The 16,345-nt window shown below is 36.8% G+C and overlaps 1 protein-coding gene across 13 annotated transcripts in view; it reads right to left on the bottom strand.

Annotated features, from left to right (window-relative positions):
• Positions 1–16,345, bottom strand: part of NAV3 (neuron navigator 3) — a 966,035-nt gene that overhangs the window by 17,205 nt on the left and 932,485 nt on the right. For all 13 annotated transcript variants that reach the window (XM_089307477.1, XM_051846465.3, XM_008256837.5 and 10 more), the window contains 4 exons: positions 13,363–13,460; positions 9,928–10,023; positions 9,503–9,671; positions 8,142–8,377 (listed from right to left, as the gene is read on the bottom strand). In XM_089307477.1, coding sequence (XP_089163603.1) covers positions 8,142–8,377; positions 9,503–9,671; positions 9,928–10,023; positions 13,363–13,460 — 599 coding nt within the window. The remainder of the gene's footprint in view (positions 1–8,141; positions 8,378–9,502; positions 9,672–9,927; positions 10,024–13,362; positions 13,461–16,345) is intronic.

The raw sequence follows: 16,345 nt of genomic DNA, 5'->3' as shown, positions 1-16,345 counted from the left end.
TAACACAACATGGAATTCATGATGATGAATCATAAAATGAGGAAAGACAAGCATGATATTATGTAAGGGGTATAATTCAGTGAAAACAATATTTATAAATATCCATATCCTGAATAATATGGAAAAATATTAATTAATGTGCTTATTGAACTATTCTGTTTTATTATTTTAAGTAACTTAAAATAAAAGACAAAACATGGAAAAGTTAATAAAATGAAAAATTTAAACCATTCTATTGACAGAGAATCTTATTCTATACAACAGAAACCATATAATGATGAGAGAATAATTTTTATTAGGAACAGAGAATTACAATTGCAAGAATAGAGGAGCCAGGACACACCACTTATAGCAAATATAATCTGTAAACATGAAAGCATATTTCTCATTAGTTTTCTCCCCAAAATAAAAGCCAAAATGAATTCTGGATATGAATTCATGGTAAGCTATAAATATTGAGACTTCATTCCAATTTTCTGTATTTCCATAATAAAAGTAGATTCTAGCAAACTTTATAAAATACAGACCAAATCCAAATGTCACCTCTCCATTGCTACCAATATTTCTAAGGTTTCATTCCAATTTATTTAGGTGGGGGTCTCCGAAAGTGCAACCCATAGTATCCTAATTAAAGTGAATTATTTACTTGCAATCTGTATTCTACTACTGTGATTTATAAAAACGTTTGTTTTTTTTATTTTCATTTACTTGAAAGGCAGAGTAAAAGCAAGAAGGAGAGCCAAGAAAATGAGAGAGAGAGAGAGAGAGAGAGAGAGAGAGATGTTTCATCTGATGGTACACTCCCTAAATGCCTAAACCACTAGGGATTGGTCAGGCTGAAACCAGGAGCCAGGAACCCCATTCTGGCCTTCTATGAGGGTGGCAGACACTCCAGCAGGTGTGTCATAATCCACTGCCTCCCAGGACACAATTGCAGGAAGATGGACTGGAAGTCAGCAGGTGGTTCTCAACCCAGAACTCTGACGTGCAGGCATCCTACGTGGCTGCCAAACCTACTGCAACACAACATCCATGCCTTAACTACTGGGATTTTTAAACAAAGACAAATTTTGCTGTATTTCACCAGATCATTTAAATGCTATTTAACATTCAGTATTCCTTGAACTTCTTGATTTTTTGGTGTTATTCCTAATAGCTTTTAATCTAAATATGATAACCAGTCTACTGATTGACTCCTCTCACAGATGGGTAGGCCAGGAACATAATTAGCTTTCTTAGAATTATCTTAATCACTAAGAGCATTTCCACAATATCTGCATATTTACAATGACATTTCCAATTTGCAAATCTTGCTCAGGGTTAAAAAACACTTCCACTATCGCAGTTTCTGGCAGCCAGGTAAATACTGTGAACCAATCACCCTAGAGGCAACCTGTCACTATCTGTAATAACACTTGAGGACTAAAAGAAGAGGATAAAGTAAGATGCAGGGTTTTGAGGCATTTAGAAATATTTACTGAAGTCAATATAAAAGTTTATTAAAGAATTAAGATATTTGTTTTATACTGAAGCAGCCAACCATAAGATGTTGCCTAAATCAGAGAATGTAGAAAAATATGGTTAAAATCAGTGAGCAGTATCAAGAATTTTATTTACCTTAAGTATCACTAATCTGGTTATAGTGTCATTCATTTACATATGAAATATTCACCATCTATAGATTATGTTCCTACCCCTTGACCAAGCATTAGGATATAAAAAATAACAAAGTTTATTCATGCTATTAAGGAGTTCAAGGAAGTTTAACATTTATTATAAACCAAGTACTTTTCTGAACTGGGCATGGGAATGGGGCTTACAGAGAGCAATTCATCTATCCTCCTCTGTAGGCTGTAAGAGCTGTTGCATTAGGGACCGAGATTCAAATATGATAAATCATTTCAATATAACATCATGGGTGTATTATGAGCTATGATAAGTTAACAGATCAGTTTTGACCTATTTTGTGAATGTAAAAAGTAAAATAATATCAAATGAAATTAAATAAAATAACAAGTTTTCCAGGGGAGATAAACACTGGAGCTTGGAAGGACAAGAGGCACACACATAAATAATGAAATTATAAAATGCAGTGTGAAACATTCCACTAGAGAAGCTAAAATACAGAGGTCCTATATGGGAATGAAGGAATTAATTCCAACGTGGGGATCAGATGAACTTCATGCAGTGGTAGCACTTGAGATTAATTTTAGAGAACCCCAAACCCCAATGGACAAATGTGAAGTTATTCATTCTTTCAACACTTTGATCAAGCATCTACTTTACACCAGGTCTTCTGGCACCAAGGATTCGGAGATAAAATAAAATTCCTGTATTCTAAGAACTTGGGGTTGATTTGCAGAGAAGTCAGTCAACAAGTGAATCAAAATGCAGTGCGGTAGACAAAATACAGAAAACACTACAGGAAGACTTAAACCCTAATTGAAACTGAAGACCTGGACTTAAGTTTCAGAGAACAACACGGTAGAGTGAGGGAAAACCATTGCTGTCTAAACCATCAAAAAGGAAAGGTGGGAAGTGTGCATGTATGATTTTTTTTTTTTTGACAGGCAGAGTGGACAGTGAGAGAGAGAGACAGAGAGGAAGGTCTTCCTTTGCCGTTGGTTCACCCCTCAATGGCCACTGATCCAAAGCCAGGAGCCAGGTGCTTCTCCTGGTCTCCCATGCAGGTGCAGGACCGGAGCACTTGGGCCATCCTCCACTGCCTTCCCGGGCCACAGCAGAGAGCTGGACTGGAAGAGGAGCAACCAGGACAGAATCCAGCACCCCGACCAGGACTAGAACCGATGTGAAACACTGATATGCTTACTTGATTATTTTCTTTCTTTCTTTCTTTTTAAATATTGTCAGATGCTTTTCTTTTTTTTAAAATTTATTTGACAGGCAGAGTTAGACAGTGAGAGAGACAGAGAGAAAGGTCTTCCTTCCATTGGTTCACCCCCTAAATGGCTGCTATGGCCGGCGCTGTGCCAATCCGAAGCCAGGAGCCAGGTGCTTCTTCCTGGTCTCCCACACGGGTGCAGATGCCCATATGGGACGTTGGCGCCGCAGGCAGAGGATTAACCAAGTGAGCCACAACGCCGGCGCTGATTATTTCTTTTCAGTAGGGAAGAACAATTTATTTCTCAATGATAGAAATCTGAAGAATATACTGATTAATCAGAAATGGAAAGGAGATTCAAGAAACTTGCATAGATGAGTAGGTATAAACATATATAACCATAACCCAGAGTCAGAAAAATACCTTATTGGTATAAAGATTTTTGCTTAGAGAATGTAAAGACCACTTGTGGTTTCTGGAAAAAAACTCTCTGGTAGCAGTATTATTTGCCATGAAACTTGTTTTTGTAAGATTAGGCAATATTTTGATGCTTAAAAATGAGAGAGAAGAGGTTTCCAAATAGGTAGAGAAGAATAATTGAAAGCAGAAACATGAACAAAATGGTAGCCATATGGGGAAGAAATAGTAGTATGTGTTTTGTGAAAGCAAATGTTGGAAAATAAAGTGGAGAGAAAAATGTGCAAACCTAAATGATAGGTAAGATTATTGGACTGTCGCTAATGAAAACACATTGAGTGTTCTGGGAATGTGAGTATAATGGTTAGAACAGTAACTTCACAGTATGGTAAATGTATTGAAAAGATAACACTCCAGAAAATACTGAAAGTGTTGAAGTCAAGACATAGTATGGGACTGAACAGAGAACAATGTGCTCCAGAAAACAACAGGAAAACATTGAAAAAATTGTATGTGATCATATTTTAATTATAAAAAAAAGGTATTCTACTTTCCATGAGGTGAATGAATAAAGCCAGAAAAAGAGAGAAGGGAAATTTAAGGGAAACTGTAAATCAAGCAGTTAGAAAAGTATAGAAGTTCAAGCGATAGTGTTCATTTTTTGGGAATCGTCCAGAGGAGCACAGATGTGAGAAAGAACACAAAGGTGAGGAATATTCTCATTTATCAGTAGATGAAGGGACAACAGTCAGTGAAAGACACAGAGAAGGAACTTACCAGGGAAGTAGGAAACAAACAAGGAAAGAATGATAATCATAGAAGTCAGGCGAATTTCTAGCAATGGTTTACCAACTGTAGCATGCTACATGTGCTAAACATTAACAAGAGGGAGAGAAGGAGACTACAATAGAGGAAGGGAGGAAGGGAGGGAGAGTCAAGCACTTAATATGACAACAAATAAGTGACAGGGTGATTATTTTTGGACAAACAGCGTCATTAGATTCTGATTTAGTCTTACATCTTTAGAGGGGAAGTAGGTCTTTTGGTAATCTAATGAACTCTATGGATCAGTTAGATAAACAAATAGACATGCACAAAAATTTTCAAATAAGAGTTTTCTGATATAACCCCCTGAAATTAGTTCATCATCCTCACTCTAGCTTGATGGGAGGGAAATGTTAGCTTAAGACATTGATGCCTGGGGCCGGTGTTGTGGCGTGGCAGGTAAAGCTGCCACCTGCAGTGCCAGCATCCCATATGGATGCCGGTTCAAGACCCGGCTGCTCCACATTCGATCCAGCTCTCTGCTATGGCCTGGGAAAGCAGAAGATGGCCCAGGCCCTTGGGCCCCTGCACCCATGTGGGAGACCAGGAAGAAGCTGCAGGCTCCTGGCTTCAGATAGGTGCAGCTTCTCTCTCTGTGTAACTCTTGACTTTCAAATAAAATAAATAAATCTTAAAAAAAAAGATATTGATGTCTTGGCATCACTATGCATGGAGAGTTTCACATTCATATGTAGTCAGATAGAAGAAATCAAGCATATCTCCACATAGACAATGACAAGGAGAGAAACTCAATGTCTATACTTTGAAAATGCAGACAGAACACCAGAGTTATATAAGAACTCTTGATCGCTGCTTTTCTGATTTTGATTCCAGACACCCAAAAATGAGTCTGCCAAGTCTAGTCTTCTGATCTTTTCCCACCTAACATTCCAAGTGGCTTCAGCTGGCCACATACTCTTTACTAAATCCATCTCCAGCCTTCTGGGTCTGTTATATCAAATGTCACAAAGTGTAATTGTTTATGTGCCCTGCTCTCAATCAAAATATTCCAGCTGGCAGCTTGAGGGAGGGCTTGAAGTGTGGGAAGAGGAACAGAATGTAAAACACAGAGGTATTGAAAACAGGAAGAGATTTTTCTTTCATTGGATAGTTTTATTGCTTGATTTTGAATCAGTGCATGCTGTTTGCTTTTATCTCTTCACTGATATCTACGGCAAAGCATAAAACACATCAGCAATCACAAGGTTCTGTTTTTTTCAGGAAAAGGATTTTTGATTTCATGCCTCACTAGCATTTTACTTCAGTAAGTCTTTTCTGTTAACAGCAATCCCTAATAACACAATATCTGTTTGTCATCCCCTCTTCTTTCATATCATCTTCATTTACCTGCACTGCCATCTCTCAAATGCACAATACGAATTCTCTGTCAATCTGGCCAAGATTGCCACATTCTCTGGCAATGACTTTGCACCAGCATGACTGACAGCTCATTCATATCTCATAACCTTGAAGAATCAATCACATATTTTGGTTGTATTTTATGCTTTTTTGGTGATGAATGTCATGTGGTTTGTCCATAGATTTCTTCCTATTATTGTTTTTAGTATCTTTAGTTCTAATAATCTTGGCTATACTATTGTTTTTTCAATAATTGCCAATAACAAAAATTGAACTGGTATAATAATGGCAAAAAAGATATTTTTCCCTGGAAAAGCAGAAAAAACAGGAGTGTTGGAAATATTTGTTCAGAAAAACTGCAAAAGACTTTCATGTTACATTTCTATGAACCTCTCCAAGCCTAACTAACTAAAAACTAACTAAAAACTAACATGTTTTTTTCCTAAACTGAACTAAAAAGAATATATGTAAAAGAGGATTTAGGGGGCTTTTTTTTTACATATTTTACAAATAATAAATATAGCATACTTTATTTTAATGTTCAAACTACTACCTCATGAAACTCAAAGATAATCTATTTCATTTGAAACTTGATTTTAAGTGATCTCAAACTTGATCAAAAGTCTTTGTCTCTTCTATTTTACTCTTATTCTCTTCCCACTTTCTTTCTCATAAAAGAAGATACTTGTAAGAGTTCTCTCATATCAACACTGAGGGAAAACCAAACACTACAAATGACTAAAAGACTTCATCATTTTATCATTTTCCTTGCTGAAAAGAAAATATGCTAAAAGGTTTTTGTGAAAAGCTAGGAGGCGATACAGTTCTAGGAGGCATTCACTCTGGGGTGATGCCAACTACTGAGCTCTTCCTATCTCTGCTGGGGGACGAGTCACAGGTACTACCTCAGGTTCTATGTTTCTCTTTATCTGAAATGTCAAGGCGGTGGTTCACCCAAAATTCGCTACAATTAACAGGGCTGAATTCCAAGAAAATATTCAGAATTCAAATACTGAATTTATTTAAATTTTAAGAGATCCCTTGTTCTTTAAAGAACATTGTTCCCTTTGAAGAATACATATAAAATTTTTTGAACAAAGGTGTGTGTAAGAAATCTTCAATGGAAGCAAAGGGTTATGATTAATAATTACAGACAACCCTCATTCTGTGCTTGCTAGTTATACTGTTCTCATCACCCAACCACCACCCCATCTCATTCATTTAGTCCTTAGCACAGCCCTAAAAGTTACCTCTTTTTACAGAATGGAAAGCAAAAGCACAAGGAAATTCAGTAACTGGCTTTAAATCCCATGGCTGGTCAGTGTTAAGACCTTAATAAGGCAACCTATTAAGAAATTTTTGTTCAACTAAGCTATATATCTGGTTTATTTAAAGAATCCAAAGGATTTGAGTTGCTATAGGGAGTCACATCTATTTCCAAAAATTTTCATACCTGAGTTCTTTGAGATACCAGGTCATTTATATTATCTAACTGGTTTATATTTTCAATAATAATATGGCTCAGGATCATTGGGTTATCCTTAAAGTTTTGCTTTAATTGCAGTTTCCAAAGAGAACTATAAGTTCCATTGATTCACAGCTTAAATAATTACAGGTAAAATCAGTTTAGTGTTTGGAATATGTTAACTATCAATTATTTCCCTTTTAGGATTCCTTATTTTATTCAGATTATATGACAGTTCTGGCTAGGTTTAGTTATTCATTTATTTTATTCATTCATTTTATTCATTTTATCTGAAGGGCAGAGAGAGGAAGAGGGAGAGGACAGATTGATTTTCCATGCATTGGTTCAGATCTTAAATGCCTGAAAACTCCTTGGCTGGGCAAGGCTAAAATCAGGAGATTGGAAGTCCATGCAGGTCACCCATAGAAGTGGCGGGGACACGTTTACATGAGCCATCACCTGCTGCCTGCCAATATGCACAATAACAAGAAGCTGTATCAGAACTATAATAGTGGGGACTCCAACCAGGCACTCAGACATTCAGTGTGGGCATCCCATGTGGTGATTAAGCCGCTGTTCCACACACCTGCTCCCATGTAGGTTTTACAACCTTACATGTCCATTAATGAATGAGAATGTTCAGGCTGAATACTACTGTATATCAGTCCTTAGCTGGCAGTAAAATGGATCATTGTTCTGTCTCCTCAGGTATCTAAAAGAAATCTTATAGAAATATGAAATAAGCAATTTGTCACTTCCAGAATTTCTGCCTGGAAGATTCTGATTGTTGCATTTTAAATCCTCATTGCTACAATTTTCTAGTTAATTTCTACTTATCTATTAAGATCCAAGACGAGTACTGACTTTTTATAAATATTCGATTCCTCCAGGTAGAATCATTCTTCCCTATTGCTGCCATAGCACTGTGTACAAACATCTTTCTACTCTAACCTCCTGAGTGGATGTCTAAACCAAACCACACAGTAGGGGCTCTGTCATTGCATTTGTTATACTTCCAATGCCTTATAGAACACCCTACAACTGGATGTCACTGAAAATAACAGTTTTGTTTAAATTTATGAAATAAAATTTGTTCAGCTACCACATTATAGCTTTAGTTAAAGCTATGGATATTTTTTCCATGTACAATGTAGAAGTCTCACATAAAGTCAAAATTTGATTGATTAAGACACAGACAAATAATAGCTGTTGTCTCAGGATTCTGTTACTTACCTTACTTGACTTGTGATCTACATTAAAAGTGGCTATTGCATCCTCTGTTTTTTTCCTCCCAGATTTTGTTATTACATATTCAGCAAGTTTGTTTGCTAAATAGGTCTTCCCAGTACCACTCGGTCCTGAGAGTATAATTCTGTGATGCTCCATCAACAAGTTAAAATACCTTTGGGTAATTGGCTTAGGAATCAGTGTATCAAAAACAAAACTGTCCAAACTGTTTTCTTCTACACCTGAAGGAAGAAACAAAAGGAACAGCATGCCTTGTTATTCTTCAGAAGGTAGAAAACTATGATGCCAATCACGAACAGAGCTTTGTTATCCATAAGAATGCAGAATAACTTCCTAGACATTTCTATCCCACAAACATGGCCATTTTCAGAATACTGTCGATCAGCAATATGATGGAGTGAATGTCCAAATGAAGCAAGCTGTTTCCTTTTATTCAGGCTCCCCTCCACTGTCTACATCATATTTTCCACTTATGTTTCCAGAGACAGATGGAAGCAATATAAATTTTATCATAAAATCCTTCCCCTTGAAGGCAGTTTATACGTTAATAATTAATGTGATGAATTTCTGCACATATACACAAATATATTATTTGTCCTTTGTCTTATTTGTTTCCCCTTCTCGTTTTTCTTCTGTATCTCATGACCTATTCCAGATCTACAAACCACTTTAGCTTTTGAAGAACACAAATCGTGAGTTTTGGTCAGGAATTATTTAGAAGGAAAGCAAGAGTAGCTCCTTTTATTAACTCAATTACATTAATTATAAAGTATAATATTGACAAATTCTCCTACCAAATCATAGCATATATAGATGTATTCTGACATGTTAACATATACAAACAAGGAATTACGGAGACAAGTTTATGTACTTAATCTCATTATTCAAAATAAAAAAACATAATTTCTCATCTCAGATTTTCCATTTTATTCTCCATTGCAGTAAATATTTAAAGAGTACACATAATATTAAAAAATGGATATAGCAATAAATGTATTACTTTGGAATACACAATAAATTTTAGAATCCTCCTGCAATAAAAGATAATAATGGAGAAGATCTAGATATCTGAAATTCTGCAGAGTACATTCCTTTAAGTTAATCTGGGTAAATCTTAATAATTTTATTCTAAGTTTCATATTCCATAACTCAAAAAATTAATTTCCTTAGAATTTAGTATTTTAAAAATAAACATGGTCATGCCACACCAAAACTATCAGAGTGATGAATACAAGTTACAAATATGAAAATCTGAAGGGAAATTGACATCAAGAAAAAAGGGAAGGAAAGGAAAACTTCGTAAAAAAAAAAAAAAACTGCGCTTTCCTTTCTGTTTTTATTCTTACCTTTCAGGTTCACAGTGATGATATTATTATCTCCAACAAGGTATCCACAAGGCAGCAGTTCAGGCACTTCCAGGTTTTGGGACCTGATTAAGTCTCCTATACAGTAGCTAGCAATGCAGTCAGAACTCAGGCCAAGGCTACTGGATGTGTCAATTCGGAACACGTATTCCTAAAATGGCACACAGAACAGAACACAGATGAGGTTCAACTCATCTACAGCAAGTACAAGACCCACGGGGATATCAAACTACTTGTCAAGACTTTTAGACATAGGAAATTTAAGAATTTAATATCAAGCAGTATAAGGAGAAAAAGCTTTCTCTATTTGAAATGGAGGAGCAGAAAAACAGATATGCCTATATTGTTAAAGTATCTAGAAAGAAATATATTTGAAAATTAACATCAGTGTATCTTATATAACTTACCTTAAAGAGTCGTCTAATTACACCATCTAGGACATCCCACTTGGTTTTTCCACTAACTCCAATGGACCCTATCAAATATGCCTGAGATTTCTGATCCTAAATAAGAAAAAAAGAAAGTAAAATAAAATACTACCATGCATCTTATTTTATGACTACATTTTCTAGTCAAATGTATTAAAGTAGTTGGTGATGGATACTACCATCTTTATTAACCCTATGGGTGCTACAGTGGGGTATATAAAATAAAACACTATGGCAAACTAACCAACCAACCAAAAAAAAAAAAAAAAAAAGAATAGCAATAGCAACAAAAAGAAAGCAAGAGACTGGATACAGTGGTGTGTCGAGGAACATGGATTCATAATCTGTTCAGCAGAAAATAAAATGGAAGGATATCAGAGAGAACAATCTTAGGATTCAGTGCAGTGAGTCTATTGTTAATGAGCAGCTGCTCAGTAGGAGGGTAATGGTGAGAGGGGCAGAATGCAACTGTAGCATCCAATCTTAGGACTTGGTCTTAATATTTTGTGATTTTACCTTTGATAGATTTTTTATTTATTAATTTTAATATAAATTCCAATCCATCCTTAAGAAATATCTCATTGATGGCAGAATGATATTTGCACATTTACGAAAAAAAAAAATAGGTCCTATTTTGAATCAGAAAATTCAATGAGCCAACAGGATTCATCTTATCCAGCAAAAAATACTTTGGTAATACAAATAATGGCCCTAAATTTATCTCATTTTTTCATAAGATGTGAATTTGAGGAATTCCTTATTTTAGAAAAGCAAACAATTTGTGATTTATAGCCCTACTGGAGCCTCTTTTATGATGACTGGAAATGGCTAAATGAAATAGTGGTTATGAAACAACATTATAATCTTGGTTTTAGTCACCAAGTCTGGTCTGGAGGGGCAGTTGAATAATCTCTGAGTCAAGTGTTAGAACACAGGGATTCTACAACACAGGGTCCCTGTCACCTAATTAAGAAATGTGCCCTTAGGTAAATCACTCAATGGCTCAGGGTCTCAGTTTTTAACATTACAAGGGTAAGAGATTACCACCATTACTGAATTAGAAGCCTTTTTTAGAAAACGCTGAGAATTTCCCAACTGAACAACTCTGTTTTTTTTTTTTTTGCTACCATGAAGGGCTCAGTGTTTGTGGTCCTCAAAATTCCTGTGTTGAAATCCTTACCAGTAATACAAAGATACTTGAATATAGGGCCTTTGGGAGGTGATTTGGGTTAGAGTAGATCAGGAGGGTGGGGCCTCTGTGATGAGATTAGTGCCCAGGGAGAGGCCTCTCTGCCTCCCTCCCGGTCCACTCTGGGTAAAGGTTAGCTATGACAGATGGAGTTCACCATCTGCAATCCAAGGTGACAGTGCCCTCCAGACACCAAATTGGCCAGCACTTGGTCTTGGATTTGCCATCCTCCAGAATTACAAGACAACAAATTTCTGTTACGTAAGCCACTATCTTCCATATTTTTTGTGACAACCCAAGCAGATGAGAACAACCACTTCCTTGAAAATTTTATTAGAAAAAATGTTCAAAGGCATTGTTTTCAAAATTATTCCAAAAAGGAGACCTTGTTTTCTAGTGTGTCAGAACCTAATCAAAATGGATACATCTGTACTGTTTTATAAGCAGCTGCTTCAAAGTTAGAGTTCATTTAGGTTTCACTGAGACTCAAAGCCTCTCACAGAAAGACCCACTAGGGAAAACCAGGCACACATCTGCAGCTCATGCAGAAATTTTATGTCACTGCACTCCTTGGAACATTTGTTCACTGTACAATTCAAAAGTACTATCTCACTTTTCAAATGTACTTCTTCAAGTATTTTAAAATTCCAAAGGATTTTTGTTTGTTTGACAGAAAAATTTTGGATACTTAAACATTTATATTCTTGGCTACTCAGCTAAACACTCAACCCCTTCCTTTCCCTTCCCTCCTCTCCTCTCCTCTCCTCTCCTCTCCTCTTCTCTTCTCTTCTCTTCTCTTCTCTTCTCTTCTCTTCTCTTCTCTTCTCTTCTCTTCTCTTCTCTTCTCTTCTCTTCTCTTCTCTTCTCTTCCTTGCCCTCTGTCCATCGCCTCCTCTCCCCTCTCCTATCTTCTCTCCTCTGCTCTACTTTCTTTCCATTTTAGAATTTTTTTAGAAGGTGTAAGAGTATAAATAAATGCCAATGTGAAGGCAATATTTAATTCTAAAGGTTGAAATGCTTGCTTGATCCATTTAGGATTACTGAAAAATGATACAGATAAGTAGCACTGATGGGATTTGTCCTACTGAATTCAGGAGAATGTCTGTCCAAATCTGGAATATTAACTTAGCACAGTCTTCTCTTTGTACAAAGACTACACTGACATTTCTAGTGATGTTGCAGCATAATCATTACATTCTATAGATGACACTGAAAGAGCATGTTAGATAATACATTTATGTAAAAGCAATTTTTTAAAGTTTCAGAAATGTAAATACCTAATAAATCAAATTCTTTTTAGGGAAATGAATGTGTGGTACATGAGAGATAGTTTTACATGTATGATGATGTCATTTCTTTTTAAATTATATATATTTTTTAGTTTTATTTATCTGAGAGGCAGAGAAAGAAAGATGGACAGAGAAAATGATCCTATTTTCTTTTTCACTCTCCAGATTCTTTCAACAGCTGGGATGCGATGGGGCTGGGCTGAAAATAGGAACTGGGAAGTTAATCCAGGTCTCCCATGTGAATGGCAGGAACCTAATTACTCAAGCCAGCCATCACCACTGCCTCCCAGGGTCTGTATTAGCAGCAAGCCAGAGTCAGGAGCCAGAGCCAGATACTGAACCCATATACTCCAATATGGGATGTGGGCAATCTTACTGACATTTCAGCACATTCTCCTAATACCATTTCTTTGATTCCTAACTTGCATGCTTCTATAACATTTTAAACTCCAGCCAAAGCAAACACCTCTGATAGTATATTCACAGGAACAAACACTCAAACATGAAATACAAATGACAAATAGCATGTTTTCTCTGATATGTGGCAATTAATATAGAATACAAACAATATATAGGGATGAAACAGACATCTTGTGATATAACTATTGTTTTTAGTCCTTGTTCATACTTCTGTGGAACTGTGGTCTTCCATTTTTCTTGTTGAATATTGTGGTTAGTAGTGAATTAATCCTGGGATTACAGAGGGGGTTTAAATCATGTCTTTGCAAAAATTAAAGAAAAAATGAAAGGCGGGAAGGAGGGGGATTGTGGGAGGGGAGAGGTTGGGGGAAGTGTGGTTATCATCTCAGAACTGTACCTATGAAATACATGAAATCTGTTCTCTTTATATTAATGAACACTTCAAAAATAAAAATACATTTCACTCATATTAATTTTAATTCTTTAGTTAGAGAACAACTAAAATTAAAGACACACCTTTGCTCGACCATAGCCCTTGCTTATGGAGACGATAATTTTCACACTGCGGCCATCTTTGTGTCCAGTTGCATCACCAGCATCATCTAGCAAAATATCTATGAAGTTTCAAAAGAAACACACAACAGAGCCACTTAGCTCACTCTGTCACTGTTTTCCCCTCATAGTTTTATATCTTTTGGTAGGAGATGCTTCCTATTCTGGCTTCACTGATTTGAAAAAATATCTATCTCATCTTTGAAGATTATGTACTATGGTTGGGCTAAAGTTTCAATGAAACAAGTTATTTCCATTCCAGAAGTCTTCAAGCAAGCATTGGGCCATCGACTTTAGAGGAAGAAATAAGGAGTTTCTTTTCTATTACAGAAAAGTCTAAATAACACTTGAGGAACATTTGCTCATCGACATAATCATGCAAACTGAAAGCAATATTATTTTTCTATCCAATCTAAAATATACAAGCTCAGTTCCAATGTAATTAATGCTGCAGAAGTACTGAGATTGACTGTCAACCAAAACTACTGAACATTTAGCACATTTATATCTGTATTATATCTTTACTCCTATCTATGATCATTAAGTTTACTGAATTTTTTTTTTTTTGACAGGCAGAGTGGACAGTGAGAGAGAGAGAGACAGAGAGAAAGGTCTTCCTTTGCCATTGGTTCACCCTCCAATGGCCGCCGCAGCCGGTGTGCTACGGCTGGCGCACCGTGCTGATCTGATGGCAGGAGCCAGGTCTTATCCTGGTCTCCCATGGGCTGCAGGGCCCAAGCACTTGGGCCATCCTCCACTGCACTCCTGGGCCACAGCAGAGAGCTGGCCTGGAAGAGGGGCAACCGGGACAGAATCTGGCGCCCCGACTGGGACTAGAACCCGGTGTGCCAGCGCTGCAAGGCGGAGGATTAGCCTAGTGAGCCGTGGCGCTGGCCAAGTTTACTGAATTTCAATTACGCCTTTATACTTTCCTATAGAAGTATACTGATTATTTCTCTTTGGTATCTTTTATGCTAATGGCTTTAAAATAAAAATAGTATTTCTAGTGAAAAGCTGAGTTATAGAAGCAAGGCAAAGCCAGTTCACCTTTAAAAATATCAGCCTTGAAATGTGATTAAAGATTAATTTTTTTAATATATTATAGATTAATATTCAATTTGGAGAATTATAAGTCAAAGTCAAAATAAATGCTTTTCTTTGACAATGACGCAAGCTGAATATGAAGACAGTTTCCTCTGTGTAAAGGAAACTCAGTTATGCACCAAAAACACAAGTGCCTAGTGGCAAGAGGGCTAACTGCTCTGACTGTAAATTCATAAAGCCCAGGACTGTGGCTGCCTTCAAATGCACTTCTGACTCCTTCCTTACAAACTTATGTGTTCTTCATCTTGAGGACTTTAGGACTACCCATTTTCAGGAGCCATCTTGTTAAACTGTTGTTTGCAGAGAATGGAGTGAAGAACACATTTTAAGAGAATTAAAACAACTTTTAGAGTTTGGAGAACATGCAAATTCCCCTAGAAATTTTGTTATCAAAACAATCTCTTGTGCAGGAATTTAATTATTTTTCTACAACATCCTCACAGTCTATCACATTTTCACCTTTTTCAACTATGTCAAACTTCTTTCTTTGATTTAACTGCCATTTAATCCTCTTGCTCCTTTTCTCAGAAGTTTAGAGTGGCTTACAGTTGGCTGTTCACATCTCAATTCTTGTAGTCTGTGTCCAAATTACCTCTTTAGTACTCAATCAGTTATTCACAAATGTTTTGAAATAGCCAACAAATACTTATTAAGCATAAAAGATATCAAAAACCATTCTGGTCATTGGCAATGAACATCAAGATAAGAAGTCAAGTGAATCCACTCTGCCCTTCTGGAAGACACATTCTCAACAAGGCAATTTTCGAATGTGTTATATGCTGAGCTAGAAACAAACAGGACAGTAAAGCAGAGAGTGACTGAAGGGAAACTACTTTGACTAGATAATACTGGAAGGCTTCCTAAAAGCAGTGGTATTAGGAGATAAGACCAGAAGTTTGCAAGGTGCTAGGTAAGTGAGCCAGAGAAAGAGGTTCTATAAACAATAACAAGTGCAAAACAGCTTCATTTAAGAGTTGGGTGTGGTAGGGGAAGATAGAGACTAATGGGAGGGCAGGGAGTGGCATGGAGTGATGTTTAAGTTGGTTAAGGTCACATCACCTACTGACTAGTAGTCCGTGAAAAGGCATTTAACCCCATGAATCCACAAATATGCTCAGATTTTCTAGAAAAATATTACTTTATATTTTATTTGAGAGGGTGTGAAGGAAGAGAGAGAAGGAGAGGGAGAGGGAAAAGGAGAGGGAGGAAAGGAAAGAGAGATAGAGGGAGAGAAGGAGAGAGGGAGAATGAGAGAGAGAGAGAATCTTCTACTTGCTGGTTCATTCTCAAATGCTCTTAACAGCTAAAGGTACTTGGAACCCAAATGGCTGAAGCTCGGAAGTGAGAACTCAGTCCCTATGGGTAGCATAGACCCAAGGACTTGAGCCAACATCTGCTGCCATCACAGCATGGGTATTAGCAAGAAGCCAGAACTGGGAGCAGAGCTGGGACTGGAACGCAGGCACTCTGATAGAGGTTGCGGGCATCCCAAATGGCTTCTTTACCACCATGCTAAATACCTACTCCTCTGTTTAAATTTGTTGGGACATATTATGAATTTTGTGTTATACTAACTCTCAAAATGCATGTAAAAAATGAACTTACTACCGATAGGTACGAAGATAAATACTGAGCAATAAAGGAGTGAATGACTGTCTCCAGTTTTTATATATGTGACTACTTAAAGCAAAATTAATACAATGGTTAAAATGCTAGGCACCTGATTCATCCAGGCCTGGGTTTAACAATTTCTCTGCCATTTACTACTTGCATGATCATAAAGAAATAACCAGAGTCACTTTCTTGAGTCTGTTTCCTCTGTAAAATGCAGCTTAAACAGAAC

Source organism: Oryctolagus cuniculus, chromosome 11 (genome assembly GCF_051225735.1).
Source record: "Oryctolagus cuniculus isolate XC-2025 breed Fujian yellow rabbit chromosome 11, ASM5122573v1, whole genome shotgun sequence".
Lineage (NCBI taxonomy): Eukaryota > Metazoa > Chordata > Mammalia > Lagomorpha > Leporidae > Oryctolagus > Oryctolagus cuniculus.
The sequence above is the reverse complement of the archived record's forward strand: the minus strand, read 5'-3'. Positions and strand labels throughout refer to the sequence as shown.